The sequence below is a fragment of the Syngnathus acus genome, chromosome 3 (genome assembly GCF_901709675.1).
Source record: "Syngnathus acus chromosome 3, fSynAcu1.2, whole genome shotgun sequence".
Classification (NCBI taxonomy): Eukaryota; Metazoa; Chordata; class Actinopteri; order Syngnathiformes; family Syngnathidae; genus Syngnathus; species Syngnathus acus.
In genome coordinates this window covers 10,643,441-10,664,073 of record NC_051089.1, presented here as the reverse complement: position 1 = coordinate 10,664,073, position 20,633 = coordinate 10,643,441, and the positions used below count along the sequence as shown (strand labels likewise).

General features: G+C 39.9%; 1 protein-coding gene across 2 annotated transcripts in view; it reads right to left on the bottom strand.

The window, feature by feature from the left end:
* The window catches only part of galnt18b (UDP-N-acetyl-alpha-D-galactosamine:polypeptide N-acetylgalactosaminyltransferase 18b), a 44,880-nt gene extending 26,158 nt beyond the window's left edge, over positions 1–18,722 (bottom strand). Inside the window, exon 1 of one of the 2 annotated variants that reach the window (XM_037247722.1) lies at positions 18,207–18,722. In XM_037247722.1, the coding sequence (XP_037103617.1) occupies positions 18,207–18,450 (244 nt within the window). In that variant the 5' untranslated portion in view covers positions 18,451–18,722. Of the gene's footprint in view, positions 1–14,633; positions 14,875–18,206 lie in introns of those variants that run through there. The other variant, XM_037247724.1, reaches the window with a different exon arrangement.
* Between the last annotated feature and the right edge of the window lie 1,911 nt (positions 18,723–20,633).

Genomic DNA, 20,633 nt, shown 5'->3' with positions numbered 1-20,633 from the left:
TGACACAACTAATAAACACCTTTTAACTGCAGGTGGAAGCAATTTCTTCCTTTACTTGTTTTTCTCTTAATCCTCTTAAAACAGAGAGCAGCTTTAAGTGTACATGAAAGTGAAGGTCTACTGTAGCATCTCTGATGTATTTTATTTTAAGTTTTGATATTAAGAAATGTTGCACTGCTACACTTTGGTGTAGAAGTGTTCAGGTGATGTTTTGGAAGAGGAAGGTAACTTTTGCTTTAATAATGGTATTCATCCTCAAAGAGGCTTGGAGCCCCAGGTGGGACACCAAGAAACGAATGACAAGGTTATACAAGATGTTTGTGTGTGTTTGTTTGTATTAGGCAGACTAGACATGTAATATTTATGAGCAGATTGTCTAACTAATATATGAGTGACAACTTTGTCAGTGCAGTTACAATATGGATGTCGGTGGCGAGGGAACACTCGCACAAAACAAAGAAATGATTCAATGATGCTTTGCATACGCAATGTGTGTTAGAAAGGTTTTAGGACTTGGATCACAAAAGCTAGATTTCAAATCAAAGTTCTCCCCTCTGGAGTAATCCCTATGGAGTATAAAACACGTTCCCAGCGTCTTCCTCTGCAGCCTGAAAGAAATCTTCTAGGATCGTCATCTTGATGTTGTCCAGGTCTTCAAACAGGCTGATGACACCTTGACCTTGTAAAAGAAGTCAGGGGTCCATCCATCCATCCATCCATCCATCCATCCATCCATCCATCCATCCATCCATCCATCCATCCATCCATCCATCCATCCATCCATCCATCCATCCATCCATCCATCCATCCATCCATCCATCCATCCATCCATCCATCCATCCACCCACCCACCCACCCACCCACCTACCTACCTACCTACCTACCTACCTACCTACCTACCTACCTACCTACCTACCTACCTACCTATCTATCTATCTATCTATCTATCTATCTATCTATCTATCTATCTATCTATCTATCTATCTATCTATCTATCTATCTATCCATCATCTATCCTTCTACCTTAAGGCATTTATTTGAATGATTTCGACAAAATGTCATCCTCTTTAAAATTAATACGGTGCTTTTCACAGATGTTATCACTTTGTTTATTGAACTCAAATGCAAATGTATTTTAAATGAGCTGCTCCACTACTCCAGCTGTTCCACTGAAAAAGACGAAGAGTAACACGCTACAGTTGCTGCCACCAGCTATGTTACCAACTGCCATCATTGAGCGCTGTACTGTGCAATAATGTGTGGAAACAGCATTCTTTTTGGGTGGGGGTGCTGTGGTGCAGCACAAAGTAACAAGACATAAAATCTTGAACAAACAAACTAAACTCTAAAGAATAAAATACCAGAAATTCCATTTGATGCGGTCACAAAATAATGATCCTCTTAAATGGTCAGTCAATCACAGTACAACATGGTTGAAGTAAAAAAACTTAATTCCGCTTCCATTGTTTTCTGCTTCCATTTGTATCCGCCAACTTTAAGTTAGGATGCATTGACTGGATTCTAGACGTGCTGAATTCGACTGAGTAGACTTTAGAAAGTCACCTCCCATCTCCATAAGCTTTGTAGCAAAGCGCAAACCTTGGCAAGGTTACAGAAAATGCAAGAACACAGTGGCCTCCACAAATGTAAAATGGTCACTCTGGCTCAGCTCCAAGTATAGAGACGAAAAGAAAAATCCTGAAGAACCACCATGCAAGAAACTAAAATGTACATGCATTTCTTGAAATGCGCATTGATTGTTACACTACTGCTGCTGCATGCTGACAACAAAGTCACATGGATGAGAAGAGATAAAAAGATCTCAGGATCAACTTGACATCAGACAGGCGTTTTAAACAAATCTGCTCCAGCAGTCCAAACACAGGCAGACATTTTACAATTTATCCTCAGCCACGGTGTCATTTTGCATATAAAGTACAGACATCAGACACTTAGTTGCTGTCACAATGTGAATTAAATTTTCCTTCAGATGGCAACTAATAGGCAGGATAAGACCTTGATGCTGGCTACAGTCTGATCTCATCATTCTTGTGAATCACAATTGAATATTTATTCGTTGGTAAGGAAAAAGCTACCGTACAAAAAGTGATCAAGTATTTTAGAAACTATTTGACGTCAGTCGTTCTCATGCAGAAAATCCACCACATGCTGTCAGTAATATTTTTCCAGATGCATCTCTGCAGTGCAGACGAATTTAATTCTGCACATTGTGTTTTTCCTTTTAGTGACAATGTCATGGGGAGCTACTTTCAGACGTTTTCAATGACTTGCAATCCAACAGGAACATTTGTTTCATTTAAGACGGGATAAAACAGGGGTGACGCATTTCTCATGGCCTTGTCAGGTACCACCAAGCGGTGTGTCATGCTTGAATGAATGGCAAATGCCACGTAGAAAAGTTATACATTGAGCAAAGTGGGGAGGCGGAGCTCATGAACAAGGGTGTGGTGTTCATTGGGAATTTCTGGAAAATGAAATCATTTTCCCGAACGGCCGGTCCGTATCAGGGCCAGTTGAATTATGTGACAGTTGTCTCACCCCACTCCCACGTTGATGTCTAACCTTCATCGCATCACGTTAGTTGCATCTCACGTTCCCACGCCTTACCACGCCGCCACCACCCCGGTCGACGATTACGTTTCAGTGCTAGTCAGCATTCTTCGACTCGGGAAGACAAGTTCAATGTCGCCTCAAAAATTCACAACAAGTGATAAGTGATGTTTGGTCCAACTCTGGCAGGTGCTCTGCAGCTAGAGACGAGTCAGGGGTGGGGGGGGGGGGATTGGATTGGGTGGGTTTACATTCCCTCATTAGGATGCATCAGAGGCTGGCACATCACATTGACATTTTCCTTTTCAAAGAGGAGAGGTTGTGTGCTGCTTTGTCTTTCTCTTTGTTTATTCCCTAAAGGGGATATACAGCGGCAGAATTTAGTAGGAGGGTCATGTTTACTTGCGGCATCCTTTGTCATCTCTTCCCCTTTTGTGCAACTCTCCTCATTAAACCCAGAAATTGCTCCTGCCCTTCAAAAGGATAGAAAGGTCCGCTTTTGTGCTCTTTCATCTTTGGAAGAAGCATTGTCGTTTTGAAATTCTTTGTCGTTAGTGTAAAGAGTTAGCCACTACACGCTGCTTCTGAAAGAATGGGGCGATTTTACTGTCAGACCATGTTGTGTCCTGCTCTTTATACTTTACACCTGTGTCACAGATTGCCACTGTTAAATACTACGTTATCTTCTAAAATATTTATTTAGATATTTATATTTAAATACTTTATAACGTCTTTACTTATACTGGTTCTAAGTAGTTAATTGGGAAAAGTTGTCGATTAATTTAATCATCAACAGTTGCTTAAGCAATTCATTTTGACAGTTCTAATCAGAACTGTTGCTTAAATGTCTTGATAATTTGTGTTTTTTCCATCTTCACTCCATTCTAAAATGAATTGTCTCATCCTCTGTATAAAGCCCAAGTTGAACAAATGTTTTACGTGACAGAAAAAAAAAAATCAGCTTGATAACTCACTGTTCTTTAGTTGGAAATATTTTTCAAATGTTTTAATTTTGACTGAGGTCTTTCTGGGTAGAATTTGCATGTTCTACAATTGCTTGCGCTGGTTTTCCCTGGTGTCCTCCCACATTCCAAAAAAGTGCATATTCGGTTCAAATGATTGTGAAATGTTGTATGTCTGTATGTGCCTTGTCGTCTGGATAAGTGCGAGAAAATGAATGGAATGACAATAACTGAGAGTTTGTCTTTTTCTCCCATCATACAGTATAGTATGGTATCTCTCAAAAGAATGACATCTACAGGCAAGGCCAGACTTTTGATAAAAAGGAAAAGTGTGCTTTCAAAGTGGGAACCCTTTAGAGCGCCAAAGGCATTTGGAAATCTTTCAGAGATAAATGCAGAACCTCACAAAATTCATATCTACTGGGAATCACTGACTCACCATTTTATGGCTGGGGTAGTTCTTAATAAAGTGGAGTGTCAGTGAAAGCCTCTTGAAGCACCCGTGTGGGATATAAAATCAGAAATATATTTCTGACAAGAGATAAGATAATGTCGCCTATGAACCAGCAATGTGAAGACATCTGTCCATCCACTCATCTTTCTGAGCCAATATTCTGACGGTTTTACTGTAAGATATGATAACCCTTCACAAAACTCATCATCTCTTTATGTCCAAAGAAGAAAAATGTTTATCAGAAGATACGTAAAGTAAACAAGCTCATATTCAGTAGTGCTTGAGTATACTTTTAGTCATCACTAAATACTAGGACTATGTTTTACTTTTACTTGAATTCCGATATCGATACCAGGTGATACGATTCAAACAAAGAACAATATCACCAACAGTAGACATGAGAAAGAAAACAGTAGGCATGAGAAGAGCAGGAGGAGGAATGGACGGCTAATATGTAAATGCTAAAATCAGAAATTTTGGATGTAGACTGATATAATCCGAGACTGATATAATCCGATACTGTTTTTTTGGGCTGATATCTTGTGAGAAAATTAGAGTTGCATACTATAATTCTCACTTAAGCTACTGTCGTGCCAGCGGGATATTTGCATTGCTTTGAATGCATTCCCAGTATGCTTTTTTTTTTTTAGGCTGACTGGTATCCTCTTGGAATATCTGTAGTCTGGTAAATTAGTTTTTTACATCAATTCTTACACCACCACTTTTTGGCCAAATGCAAGAGTGTATCTCGCGTAGCATTTGTAATTCTGTTGGGTCAATAGAAACAGAAATGCAATATCAGATGTATTATTTGCTCTTGCCATATCAGTGATTGTGATGAAAAAAATGGAAGTCGTGCATGCTCCCCATCTAATTGGGACAGGGTGGTGGCAGCAGTAGCTCCAGTCTGCATGACCTGATTCTTTAGTTTCCTTTTGAAAAAGCAGCTTTTATTTGGTTACATTTACTTGTCATTTCAGAGCTGATGAAGGCAAAATAACATGTCACACTCGGCTCTTTTAGGGGATCCTTATTTGTAGCTTGCCCTTGATTTCATGGAGGAGACTTTTAATGAGTCCTTTGAGGTTTTTGTCTGTTTTTATCACGCAGCATCTTTTGAATTCCTGGTATCAAACCACAGGATCTTTTTTTTTTGTCTTGTTCAACACAACAAAGTTAAATATGAGGTACGGTGTTGGTGAAGTGTCAGCACATCATGCGTGATAAGAGATTGGCTGCTGAAAAGCAACTTTTTACACAGCAACCAGTTCAAAGTTTTCCCGGAATTGCACTCTCGCTGTGATTGAAGGTATATGGATCAATATGTTCAATGGTGCAGTCATTGGCTGAAGAGGAAATGTTGTTGGAGGTGTTGAAGTGTAACGTCATCTGCTTGAGGACAACATCATAACGGACGGAAATAAATGCAGAGGATGGAAGAAAATGGGTCACTTGCAGGCTTATAATGTAATAGACTGCAAATATATTTTTTTACTGTAGGAATAGTCACATATCTGTACTTTACTTTGGTATTTATATTTCTGACAACTCCACTACATGTCTTAAATAAAATGCATACTTTTACTTTGATACGTTTACACTAACCATCTTCATTATTCGTAACTACAAGATATTGCAATTTCAAATCAGTTCACAGTATCATTTACAAACATGACATGGAAATTACTTCATACCATCAAAACACTAAAGGTTATCACTCTAATAATGCACAGACACTAAAGAAGCTATATGAGAGTCAGTCCTTGCTTAAAGTTTCTCAAAATGTGGTTGTTTTAAATATCTTTGTTGTATGTTTAGTTTGACAGAATGCTTCAGCCAAGTGGCAATAAACAGCCTGAATTCTAATATGAATTGTATCTATTGGCTGCTTGTTATTAGCGTATTGTGTAAGCTCAATTTCAGGGTTATTTCAACCCCAAAGAACCTGCAGATAGATTATCTTTTAGAAAGTGGAGAAAAACATTCTCTGTTGGGAAAGCATCACCTTACGTACACAGTCATTAAGGATTATAATAAGATGAAAGACAGGAAGATGACATACAGGGAAATAGTGCAACAGTCAAAGTCTCCAAAGCTGGAGTTCGCCAAAATTTTGTAGGGAAATATGCAAGCATAAACCTTGAAACTACCTAATATTTTCCAACAGCAAAACACTCCCCAACATGCTAGAATATGTATAAGCTGCCACATTAAAACATTCCATTAAACCAGAGGTTGACTGCAATACATGATGGACTCACCCAATCTCCAAAAAAGGAAATTTAATGCGAACAGGTTCCATTGTATTTCACAATAAGCGCTATGAAATCTAGAAACAGCCTTGCTAATTTGAAAACATCATGTAGAACACAAAAGTGTAAGAGTTGACGGATATTTTTGGCACATCTCACTTGAAAATGTGACAGACATGCCTTCGGGTTAGCGCATTTTTTTTATACACTCCTCAACATCTTTTGAGTGCTGGCTTCCTTTTCCAAAACCACCTTCTCACTGTCTGATGGTGAAACAATGAGACGTATAATGAGCTCCAAATCACTGCTGTGATGCAAAAATGGGAACCAGCACAGCGCTTATCAGACAACGGCACACGATGCTCGACTTTTCCACTGTCTATTTGAAAGACTGGCCGGTCGGACCGAATCGCTTCTGGCTAGTGGCTGATGGCGGCCTTCAGAAGAACGCTTCCAAAATGTTGCCTCACTGCTGGACCCGTCATGTTTTGTTAGAAAACTGCAAATGCTTGCAGAGAGTCGGGTGAGAGAAACAGTACACAGATAGCCATGGGGTAATATTGTTATGTTATTATTTATCAGGAGAACATTCTGCCTGGTCCCACGAACTCAAGGAGCACAAACACAACCAGTAGTGGGCACAGGTGGATTGCCATCATAATGAGGAGTCACAAGACCCTGAAGCAATAATAGATTGGACTATTTGGCGCTGCACTTGGTTTGCTGCCTAATCAGCGTGAAGCCGCATCTAACGCCAAGGGTAAATAAACCGTTTGGAAAATAAAGTTGACTGCAAATATTGCACACCGTCCAATTTATATACGCTATACAAAACAAATTTGTGGGAAGTTGGTGTATTAATACATACATGTTTGACCTTTAGGCGGGTGTTATCTGCAGGACTAAAAAAAATCGAATTCTCAAATGATCACCCTTGAAAATCAAGCTCAACCGTCAATCAAATATTCCCTCCACCATCTCAGGAAATGGATGCCACATTGTCAAGCATGTTACACAATAAAGATGAAGATGTTATTGTGCCTTCTGTCTTGTAAAAGAGAAAACGTAAAATTCTTCGAAAGCCCCTCTTTTCAGGTGATGCTTTTTGTTTCCTGGAAGAAAAAAAAAGCTCTAAAAAATGCAACACATGCAAGACACTGTTCCATTTCTTTCTACAATCCAGCAGAGACATCCCTGAGCAAATACCATCTGAGTTCTTCAGGGAGATTTGATACTGACTTTGCTTCAGCACTGTATCACCTCCTCAAAATGGATGGAATCTATTTTTATGCTAAGCATTTGCATTCTGGAGGAATTTGTGAATATTTGATGGCTCCAGCTCTCAACAGGAGGAGGGAGACACAGACAGCTGGAGGATGCTGGCAAACCGCTTCAGGCATCAAATGCTCTTTCATGTGCCACCTAAATCTGTTGTGTGCTCATAGTGCAGTTCATTTGAACCAGTAGGGGACTGAGGAACAAGACAAATATTAGAGCCAATGCAAATCAAACATCTTGGAATGTCAACTAAAAAGCAAAGAGTCATTAGGTTCAGTAAGGTTCATAATTAACATACTTTTTGCTGTGTTCAGTTTAAAATGGTTATGACTTTTTCCGTTCTTACAAAATCCATGCTCCAATATTTAGCGAACGTACCTCAGCAGTTGGTTGACAGAACAGCAGAATTAAAATAAACACGCTGAGACAACTGCAAGAAGTTGCATTGAAGGAAAATACGGAATTCTTCCAAAGTGCATCTCAAAAGTTTTCTTCAAAGGAATTTTGCTTTAAATAGAATTATCTGCAATCTTGACTTGAAAAAACAAATTATATTTAACGACTAATTATATTATTAGCGTGTTGATATCATTCAGTGATTAGTAAACATTCGATGTCGATGCTGAGTGATAAGTCCGACTCGTCAAACAGCTAATTGGGGCTGTGGTGTGTAAATTGATTCCCTTTTATTTGATTGTGTTTTAAACTTACAAGTTGTCTCAAAGCAAAACACACCATAGAAACAAAATATAGTGGTTACCCCCAGATTGCATCATGTGGATTCCAGAAGGGTCCACAAGGTAAATCCAACAATGTAGAAGGCGAAGGAAAGGGGAAGGCACCGAGGTGACGCCAAAGATTTCATACAAAAACATAGTATCCCCAGGGCACCTTCTTGTGTTGTAACGTTGTAACATCTTTACAACATCTGCTGTCAAACACCATTTGGAGGCACTTTGCTGTGAAATGGAATAACGTGGGCTATAAATTCAACCTGACACTTCCTCACATTCTACCTGTTTCCTTCTTCAATATTTAAAGGGAATGATTGTAAAGGAGCCTCCCCTGATATCTTGCTTGAGGTCAACTGGAAAAATCTCGATGGTTCAGCTATACAAGCAATTTCGAAGGTGTTATTTCAAGACATTTGACTCATCACAAACTCCAAATCTATGTGAGCCGTCTCTTGGTTGTATTTTTTGTCTTGAGAGCAGTAGTGCTTAAAAGATTTCTTTGTTTCTTGTTTGAATAGTTGCTTCTGTTTTCGGTCGAATTAATATCCAAATACAAACTGCATGACTTCTAAAGAAAAACATGTCTGCCTCTGCACAACATCCTATCAAAACCTGCTTATGAATTTTAAAAACATCTTTTTGGCAGACGAACAAAGAAACGAGTGTAGGAACATGCTGGAGAGCAGAAGGCAACTTCAGGGAGAGGAATTTCAAACCACCTGCATGTCATACATCTCGGTGTTCCTGAAGAAAAGGAGAGTTAGTGGCTGTCAGTGCTGTGGGAAATAAAAAGTAGGCCATGAGGACTGTAATTATTAGTGTGGGCGGAGACAGATCACACATCAGTGAACTCTCCATGAACTTATAATCACTGTTTAGCGCATGTAATATTATCAATTCAGAAGGCGGCACAATCTTGCCCAAGAGCACTTTAGTATGCTGTTTTAAAGGTTGGTAGATTTGTGCAGGATTAACTCAAGTCATATGTACAGTGCGGTACGTAAAGGAATCCCTGCTTGAGTACAATTTAGTTGTATTTAACTTTGATGTGAAACCCATTTACATTTAAGATTTAAGAACTGTTTGGTTTTAAAGTGCCTGTAAAGTGAAAACAAATATGTCTTGTGATTTTAGCATCCCTGCCAAATCGGAATGACTAAAGAGATAGCATATAAATATATAGCATATAAGTATATAAAATGGGGCTTGAAAATCATTAAAAATCAAGCTGTTGTCTCTGCTCTCCAATACTGCCACATTGTAAAAAAAATCTTGAAAACTGAAATGGTGAAAAAAACTGTTCGATGCTATTATCTCGACAAGTGACTACTACAAGGTTCTCAGTCTTTGCACACGCTTTGAGCAATTATCTTCAAACCTTTAATTTACTCTGAGTGCGTCCACTGACGTGTAGTATACTCTAAGTAGACTCAGCCAAAGAAAGCTTTTAAATGGAGCAAAAAGATTGAGATGATCATCATCATCATAGCATCAATGTTTGCTTGTGGATTTGCGAGGACGCGGCTCATCACTGCTTGGCCGCACTTCCACTTTTATCACGTTCACTGATGAATTCATAATGAGCCAACGGTGGAAGCGTGCACTTTGATGGAAAATCTCAATTATAAGTAGCTTTGATGAATATTGTTTCTGGAGCCACAGTAAATCACGTCTACCCTGTCTGGCCTCACGCTCAAATCCACCCCACCGGCCCCCACCTCCATCATAACCTCCATCTGGAAGTGCTGACTCAATAAAAGTGAAGGATACACAATATAAAAATGACAGCTCGAGCCCACAGACTTAAACTGGAGGTTTGTGCTGAGCGGAGAAGACGCAGCCTCACTTTATTTTTGGATGCTTTAAATATACCGCGATAAAATGAGGCAAAGCAGTTACTCAGCAGGTTACCTCATTAGATCAATTACGTTTAAGGGATTAGCTTCGCACACTGACAGCTTTATACGTACATTGGGTGCTCATTATTGATTTGTCAGGTCTGTTCACCTCGCGTCAAAGGACTGAGCCAAGCAAGTGGTGACGGGCTTTCTTCACCGTTTAAATAGACCGCCCTGGTAAATGTCATAATGTCAAGATTGCATAAATTGTGAACATGCTCTGAATATATTTATGACCAATGTTGTGCAGCTAAATGCAACACTAATCAACCTGAAAATGCCAACAGCCTACTTTGTATTCATAATTAAAAAATGAAAAACACAAACTTGTCATCGGCATTTACTGTGCTACTGCTACAGTGAAACATTCCCCAGAAACTGCTTGGACCTGGAGAACCAAGTTTCTAAATAAGGTTTTAAAATGTATAACTGTCAAAAAATGGTGATTTGAGATGCAAGTTTAATGTGTGCTGTGAATATGGTCAGAACTCGGAACAAGAGCACGTTACTTTTAGCATAAGTCTTCTGTCTTTCTACTGAGTTGAATGTTCATTAAACAAAACACATAAATGAAAAATAAATAAATGAGCGGTCATCATTTTCTGGCATTATTCAGCCAACAAATTCCCCAGGTTCGACGTATCCGTTTGCAGGTTTAGCATCAAATTAACCTTTGCTCATGATCTGGTTGCGTGTGCGACAAATTGCATCGGACATTCAAGTTTCAACTCAGAGAGACGTCTTGAGTGCTGCGCGGCGTGAGGAAAAGACAGCGTACACTTGTTCATGCAGAAGATGAAAAGGTTGAACATAATTGCTAGGGGTTGCTGGAGATGTAGCCCACTTACACATTTTGCGACATTAATAATAAAAACATGGGCAGAGGAGGAATGTGAACGAAAATCACTGATGACAAATACTGAAAACATTTGGACAAAAGCAGATAATCACTCACCAATTGCGTTAGACATGGCTTTTCAAAACTGTCAAATATTCCTCCAAATTAATTTAATTATACCATCACATGCCCTGAAAACACACGTCAACGCATGATTTGAGTACAAAGATACAACAAACACCAATGAATGTCTTTTTTAAAAGATAAATTACAAAATAGTTAAGCCGATATAGTGGAAGCAAAATGAATGCCAAAGCATGAAGGTAATTTTTGCTGCGAGGCCTTGATTAATTGTTGGTCTGTAAAGATAACTAAAACTAGAAGAATTACACAATATGTATTTAAAAAACCCACGTAACTGCTTTTAAATTTTATTTATTCGATAGAAACAAAGGAAAAATAATGAAAATAGCACATTTCTGTCTAACAACTGAATTCATATTCTTGTTGCTTGTAGAAAAGGAGAAAAGCAAATTGAGCATATGTGCACTGGGGAACTTTATCTATTTAGTAGAATTTGCCAAGGGACATTTGCTGAATTGCTACTTTATGCCTGATTTGCACTCATGATTTTCTCGGCTGGATTCAATGTAATTAATTGTTTTCATTAGCAAACATCCTCCGGTGCATCCATATTCCTGTAGCTTCAATTTAAGCGAATTTCTACCCCGCTTTGCACTTATCACTCCAGACGCTCTCCGTCACAGCATTACCGCCGATAGGCGCTGTACTGGAATATGATTCAGACTCTTAATAAATTGAGAGCACAATCTTTGTAGCAACCAGTGGAATGAATTTCAAACACGGAGAAAGCTGAAGAAAAATCTTGAGGTGACAATTGACACCCTATTGATCTCAACAATACGACTTCATTCACATAAGGACGATAACATCAAGCGATTAACAAGTCACATTCACCCATGGATTTTATCAAAGCTGAAGTACTTTTATTGGGATGCCGCTATGGATTCTTTCCAATTGTACGTGAATTTCTCCTGGATATTCTCCACAACTATACTGACACTCTTTTTTTGGTTCTTCGTATCGCCAAGGCAGCAGTCAGTCTTAAACCTGCAGTTTAGAATCTACAGAAAAACTTACAGCACAAATAAAGTTGAAAAGGTTGGAAACATAACCAGAATAAACCATTGTTAAATAAATAACAAATCATTGAGTAAAAATGCTTGAAATAAATTCATTGGTTTGCTATGGTCCAAAGCTTTCTACATTTTTAGAAAGTTTTTAAATACGTATATTGTCCTGTTAGAAATAATAGATAAATAAATAAATTGAGGTGGAAATGAGGCTTTTATTGATTTAAATACTTGAAGGGATACTTTACTTATTTGGCAATTTTCAGCTGTTGCAGGCTATTATTTTATCTGTGATGAATTTAATAACTTCATTATTTTTTTATATATAATTAAAACCTTTAAAAACCCATTTGGCCATTAAAAATGAAATCACATGCGCCCAGGGCTCACCAATGACGTTTCCAATCTGAGCCATCCTTTCTTATTTCTTGAATCGGAATACAGTGTTTAGACTAGTGGGGGCAGGCACATACAAGATAGCAGTACTGAGAAGATTTTGGCCCTGTGTTGAGTTTAACAGGGTAGCTGTGAAGTTGTTCTCATCATAATAATCCCATCCTGGAGAGCTGTGCCACAGCGGAAGGAAATCTTTGTGGGTGTGCTGTAGCTCAAACTTCCCATAATTTACGTCTTGTATAACAGTATATTAGTTGATGCTGAATCATCCGGCTGAAGGTCAATCAAGCAGTGCAGTATTTTTATTCACATCCCTTCTTTTCAAACTGCAACTAAGTGAGCCCAAAGCATTGATTTAAGAATGGAAAAAAAAAAAAGTGGTAACTGGAAGAAACACGATTGTGTGTCTTTCCAAAGAAACAAATGAGTCTTTGGGCGATACTCTTTCAGGACTGAGCACTTCAAGGATCTTACTTGACCAAGTTGCATATCAAATCGTGCACAACACCAAGCCCGCCGCATACTGAACAATACACAAGCGCACATTCCCTGCTCTGATTCCTCACATTTATTCTGCCGCTTTATCCCATTGTCATTCTTAAAAATGGCATCAGATAAATGCCCAGATATAAATGTCGTCCAAACATGAGTGGAAGTGCTGATTAACTGAGCTTCTCTACTGATGTGATGGGCGGATTTGCTGGAAGCGTCACAATCATTTGGGGATAAATCATAGTTGTGGTAATCACAAGCTCCCGCAAGCCTCCTGGCCATTCTCTCTGGCGACACAATGGAAGACAAATCCGGAGAGGTCAAAGCAAACCTTCAAACAAACTGCTATTTAATGAACCTCCCCATTGTGAAGCCTTTTGCTGAATAAAAATGTCTGTCATGCCACCACACAGTGAATCTTCTACATCACAATCACTAGTTGTGCTTTGGAAAGAGGTGTGGGAATATTTGAAACCAACGAGTATTGAAGGGAAAGTTAACCATGGGAAATCTCTTCAATTCACAATAATGACCCCATCAGGAGCAACTTGGGGGTTTGATATCCGTCTCAAGGATAGTGAGACCGGGGTCATTTTCCAGGTGCATGAAAATCCCCCCCCAGGGCTGACCATGAATCCCAAGTCTTCATCTTGGCCGGAGACTTAGAACAACTTTGCGAGAAGTGTTCTGGCTCGGCCCCGTCTGTTCATTCAGCTTATGTCAGGTTGAACAAGGACAAAGTTGATGCGCAAGCAGAGCCTCTCCCTGGTTCTTCTGGATGAATGAACAGAAATTCCCACAGATGCATTTCAACATCTTGTAGAGAAGAATGGAAGACATCATGGATGCAAAAGGCCGACCGGCTCAATCACTCCCTCCTTCCATTTTCACTTCCTGTTGACCTAATGGCCAGCTATATCATTACTTTTATTGATACAGTAATCTCATAATCCAAAAAAGCATTTAGAACAGTTTTTTGGAGCTCGGATGACGTCATCTTTGGATTGGAAAGAACAAATGTTCCATTAGTGCCAAAGTGTATTAAAAGTGGGAAATGCTGTTCCGGTCTGGTTTTCCCAAACCAATTAGATACTCAACAGGGGATGTCACTTGCCTCAAGTCCACTGCATCACCTGATCAGCTATGATGCAACTGCGCCGACAGCGGAAACATGGATTCAAGACACGCTCCACTGGAGCATCTGTGTGATGACAGCATTTCGAAATTGCATTTGGGTTACAGATTGCAGTAAAACACCTGAATGCAAATACATACGATGTACAAGCGCATGATGACATGACATGCGATAATTGCTAAAAACATAGACAAGGACGTGTATCAAGTCAAGTCAAGTCAAGTCAAGTTTATTTGTATAGCCCTAAATCACAAGCAGTCTCAAAGGGCTTCACATAGACAAAAATTGACAATTATTCTCAAAGCATCCCCTGATCTTAAGCTCCCAATTCAGTTCATTCAGTTAGTTGAGAATATATAGCAACATTTGCCTACTGCAGACTGGATTGACGTTCGGTCGTCACAATCGGATTCACTTTGAAATACACATAAAAGCAGAAGACGTCACAGCGCAAAAGTAAACAAATTACCTCAGTCAAAGGAAGCAGCAAGGACCTGCTGAAATTTGAGAGGTGTTTGCTCACACCTCCAGGTTTCCTAAATCAGTGCTGCCAGGCCGTGTCCTTCACTAAACGAATACATTTCCCCGCATGCAAACTGACATTTACTCACTCTTTATTCCAAAGAAAGCCAAAAGCATCAACAGGCACAAAGGACACAGTGTTCACTTTTCTCTGGAGTGTGAGCAAAGTGCCGACACAGAGCTGCTAAATTTTTCCAGGACTTTTGCTCGCAGTACAGTCGAAGGCAACGGGCACAGTGTCACAGCTCTCGTAGTGGGCGTGTGCAAACCTGCTAGCCAATAAATCCCCCCAGGCTGACTACAATGTGATAAAAGACGGAGTTCAAATAGCTTATGGGCTGTTGCCATGTTGCTTTGTCGTGGCAACGGCACACTTCGCAATGTCACACTCCTCCCACACTGCACATCTGACACCACAAACCCATTTCTTGACAGGCCGCAGCAAATAAATGTTCCTTACATGCTCTTTAGTCCGGAACCATATATCGGCCCACTAAAACTAAGTGGTACCTCGGTAGATATGTTAATCGTACATCTGTGTAGAAGTCACATCTCCTGCAAAATGCCAAGGTCGGAAACCATAAAATGAGAACATGGCTTCTATACTTGTCCCAGTACGCAATACAAGTAGGAAATATATTTTAAGGCTGACTTGTGAACGTGCACTAATGACCGTCTCTGCAGCCAGCTGACTGTTGATGCCGCTGGCATGATTAGTAATAGACTAACAGCTTCAATACATGCTCTTGGGGCAATTAAATGGGAGCTCCAAACAGTGGCGTGTCCTCAAAGTGACATGTAATAATGCAATGACCGTTGAAAATACTACAAGGGAGCCTGAGTCATCCCACCCATAGTTCATGTCAACAAACAAACTGAAAAACGGGAGCTAATATATATAGTGGCTATTAGTGTGATGCATGTTGTTGCCCCTGGACTTTGCTTGGCATTTATGAAATACAAAAGTTCCAAAGGCGCCTTCCACAACAGCCATAATGACGCCGGTGCCTGCGCACGTGCATCCGAGATCGTTTGATATACAAAAGGAATGGACCAAACTAATTACAGGATGTCTGTCCTACTTTTAAAAGTAGCACAAAAAGACAATGACGCTCCAACCAGCTGACAAACAGGTGCTTATTGTCTCATGCAAAGAAATGGGAGAAAAGGAGCTAAATGAAAGATGTAAATGAAATCAGGTGAATTTTCGCACATGAATGGAACCGTGATTAAATGAGAGGATTAAATGTAGTGAACTCGGAAGAACACTTAGGCCTGAGGATCCCAATTAACGAGCGCTAAATTGCACGTTCGCTCAAACAGATTGTTGGCGCCCAGATTGCGTATGACAATATTGCATTGAACTTGACATCTATGTAATGGTGGCAACCACCGTACCTAACTGAGGATTTTGTATAAGTAGAGCTGATATTTTTTACAATGCAATATTTGAGAGAGCGTCGCAGGTGCAAAATGAAATCTGAGATGATGGAATTGGAAGTGTCAGTGGAAGAGGCAAACAAACATATGCCGAAAACAAAACGTGCTGAAAAGACGCCCTACGACCTTGTTGCATGTGGCCAAAGGTACAATCCTGGTGGAATGCAGTGCTTCCTAAAACCCTCACCAAATCCCCAAGAATGAATTCAATGAAAGCCGAAGTCAACTGGGGCACCAACATAACATTTCACCTGACAGGAACATTTTCGGTGGCAAACAAAATGGAGACATGGCTCCATTAGGAATGTTTAGCTGAGCTTAGCTTTAAACGTCAGCTCTGAACACCATGAATAGATTCTTGTTTGCGTCTCACTTTGCCACTATTGACGCTATTTCTATGACATGATGACAAAATGAGCTTTTTTAAAACACCCCAACAGATAGAAATTAGCTGTGTGTAATCAAGCATACAATAACAGTAGACCAGAAGTGACTGAAAGGCTGGAAGGAAGCAGAAAAGGAATTCCAGGCATTTCTATCACTCAGGAACATGTCAGAGGTGATAAATCTCCAAGGTCAGCTATTTTTAAACTGTTGGTTTCATAAAATTATGAAGAAGGTGGAGGTTAATGGAGTTGTGACACTTTAACACACACAGTACATGATAAAGTGTTATGAGAACATTTTCCTGCCAGTGATATGTTATGATGTCATACTGCATTTTTTTCCTTCCACTAAAACCAGACTGCTGCTTTGAGCTGAGGTATTATGTAAATAACTTGAAAAGTGCAACCATTGAAAATCAGAGGAGCCATTTTAAAATGCACAACATAATCAGTGGAAAATCAACGCAGAAAGAAGTCATTTACAAAATCAGCTTCTGGCTCCCAAATGTTGCACTTTGTTGTTGTAATTGATTTTGAGGCTGTTACGCAGACATGATGAACAATTAGCATTTCAGCCTTTAATGCACGAGTGCCATTACACTCACACCTCCCTTTGCATCCTCTTTTATGATTCAATTCAAAACACACAGGTGCCTTGAGGTTCAAGTTTAAATCACCCCAAAAACCAAAACACTTTTGTAACGCATTTTTCTCAACACAACAAATAGAGTGCTGTAATATCATACTTTAAAAACACAGAGTAATGACACAATTCTATCCGATTTAAAAAAAACTTTAGCAGTTTTTGCCTCTGTCTTCTTCAATACATACACACTGTGCGTCATTCTCGCGCCTGCACCATGGCTACCTGAGGGCAGTATAAATAAACATACGGGTACAGTGGAGACTCAGCTCCTCTCTCAGCTACTCGGTACGACAATAGTATTTGTCGTTCTTTGCAAAGGATAAAGAATGTATATTTCTGTAACTATTGTTACTATATTATCTGTCAATGTGTTTTGCTGCACTTTTTGTGCTCAGACATCCAATGTTAAAAGGTAACAACATCGCCACATAGATGCAAATTGTTGTGCGCCTCTGGAAAAGAATTTTCAGACTAGAATCGGGTTTGAATTTCCCACGCTCTTTCTGCGGATGTGTTAACTCGTTCTCAGAGTCACGACAAGAAACGATTATTTTGCCGTAATGGATTTATACATCTCCGCAGGGAGACCACCATCCAGCACCCCCCAAGACACCCACAATTTGTCCGTGGTCGGCTAGAAAAAAGGAAAGAAAGGAGTGTGCAATTTCTTTTTCCGGCCCCTGATGGCAGTAGCGATTAGACACTCCAAATCCTATAGAGTGCAGCTTTAAGGTAATTGAGGTTATGTGGATGTTTTAAAGAAACTTAATGCTTTTTGTTTATATTACGTACGTAGGTGTCAAACGATTCAAAAACCACCTTCAGTGTGATGCACTGCACTTCTAGAGCCATTTAGATATTGGTAAATTGACAATGTCAATCAAAACTGAGCAAAGCATTTATTTAAAGGCATATTATATCATGTACATTAGGTTGTTCGCGCACACCCGAGTGCTGGAAAAAAAAGCCTTCACAACTTTCCTCTGCAGGTGAAGTCGCGCATGAGAATAAAAAACAAGGCGGCTGTTGGTGATCGGATTTGATTTACCTTGTATGTGTTGGTTGACCACATTCTCCAGGCGATCAAGTCGCTCCATGAGCCGGAGAGTGTCTCCGGATCTTTTGTCCCCCTCCACGAACTTTCTCTCGGGGAAAGGCATGGGCACTTTGATGTAAATATTGGCAATGTAATTAGTCACCCATCCGACGTAGAGCAGGCACACAATATTGGTCATGCCGCTCAAGATTACGCATGTCGACACCAAAGTTTTGGTTCTTCTCGTGCAAGCCATGCCAACATCCCTCCATGCAGGTTAAAATTCTTGCACAAAAAATACGTCAATTTCAACAATGAAAAAAAAAAATGTGATAAAGTGAATTTAATCCCAGCGGTTAATCAAAATTTGGGGGTGCGCAATCTACAGGTGAACGCTACCTCTGTCGACCCATCGCAAAGATCAGCACCGGCAGGTCCAAGAACATTTGACGAAGAGGGAGCGAAAGAAACAGAGAGACGGCCAGCGTCTCGCTGCAGCCAATGGGAGGCGTCAACATTTCGGGCTCCGTGCAGCACGACCCCCTCCGCTCGCGCGCGCGCGCTTCACAGTTGCTCACTGGCCGCTCTTGGACCTCCAGCATCAACTACCGTTACCGTCTCATAAATAAATCCTCACTCACTCTTACATTATTCTTTTAGCTCATATGTATATTTAAAAACAACAACAACAACAGCATTATATACTGTGATGTTTTTTCTTTGTTTCCCAGAATGAGCTCAATGCAATTTGCAAATTACTAAAACAGCTACTGGCAATACTATCTAAACAATACATAGAATTGACAAAAAAATTGTTCTTAAACATATTTCAACTCTGTATCTTTCATTTTTCTTGAGTAGAGAATTTGAATCTCTTCTGCTACTGTAGGCATCCCACCCACCCCCATACACACACAGTTTTGGTCAGATGCAGTGCATTGCTTTACATACGTATCATAATAATGATAATGGGTGAGGTGCAGGGTTCAATTCCGGCTTGGGCTTTGCTGTGTGGCGTTTGCATGTTCTCCCTGTGCCTGCTTGGATCTCCTCCTGGTAGTCTGGTTTCCTCCCTCATTGCAAAACCATGTATGGCAGGCTGATTGAGCACTCCAAGTTGCCGTAAGTGTGATTGTGAGTGTGAATGGTTGTTTGTCTATGTGTGCCCTGCGATTGGCTGGCGACCAGTTCAGGGTGGACCCCGCCGACTGCCCAATGACTGCTGTGATAGGCTCCAGCACACCCGTGTCCCCCATGAGGATAAGTGGTTCGGATGATGAATTGAATGAATAATAATAATGGAAATAATAGAAGAAGCTGCACGCTTGTGATACACTGTACTCTAAAAATTGTCATGAGACTGATTATTTTTATACTTCCTAAAGATTTCAGCGAGTACTCGGACTGCCAGATCAGACAGTGGTTTTCCACCCACGGGCTTTAATGAGGACATCGACATTACTAATGTTCGCTTGGTTCATGTTACAGCTCCAGTCAGTCTGGAAGCAGAGGATGCTGAACTTCACAGAGCAGCACAAAGGACTTAAAATGTTGAACAGCTATTCAGAAGCGAGCAGCATTTTACCTGACTAAAAAGTTGGCTCAGCTCACGGCCACCATGCCAAAACAATACAATATAGAGTACATCATATAAATATTAAAAAAATCTGTAATTTGATCAATAATGATCGAGACACATTGTTTTAAAAATCAGTTAATTTTACTGACAGAAGTGTTTGAAATATTGGTAGGTATTATCATTCAAATTGTAACTGAATGATGATAATATAATTGTTTCAAAAAATGTATTGTGAATGATAATTATATAAATATACAACTTTAGGGCTGGTGTACGGGTCTGAGCCGACAACATCTCTGGCCTTCATCTGTGCCGCTCGGTGTGCAGTTGACCCAAGGCACATCTTTGCATTCATTCACTGTACTACGCTGTTGTTTGGCTCCTTGAATAAAAGAGTTGTTTCATGTTGGCCTGTTCAAAAATAAACAAATAAAATCCAAATCAATGAAGTGGAGCAAAACTATCATTAGAGTGCCAATTCTCATTTTGTCTTGTTGTCAATCACAAGGCATAGTTTTACATGAGTGCACCAGACTGTAATTTAGTGGGATGAGCACAAATTCATTTGTTTGTCTGTGAAATGTGAATCGAGATGAAAGAGACACTTTCACACTTTATTTCCATAGCATGATGGACTGAAATTATTTGAACTCAAATCCATACATCATAATAGCTGATACTTCATCTGAGCATTCATCTTGGAAAACAGGATGAGAAAGGCGTTTCTTCTATTTGCGAGTTGGACATGATGAAAGTTCGTTATTCGATTTTCTCGCTGGTCTAATGACTTCCCGTAACCCAAGAGGTTGTGGTGAAAGTCAATAAATTGTCGGATTTCAGCGCCCCTGCAGTACAAATGA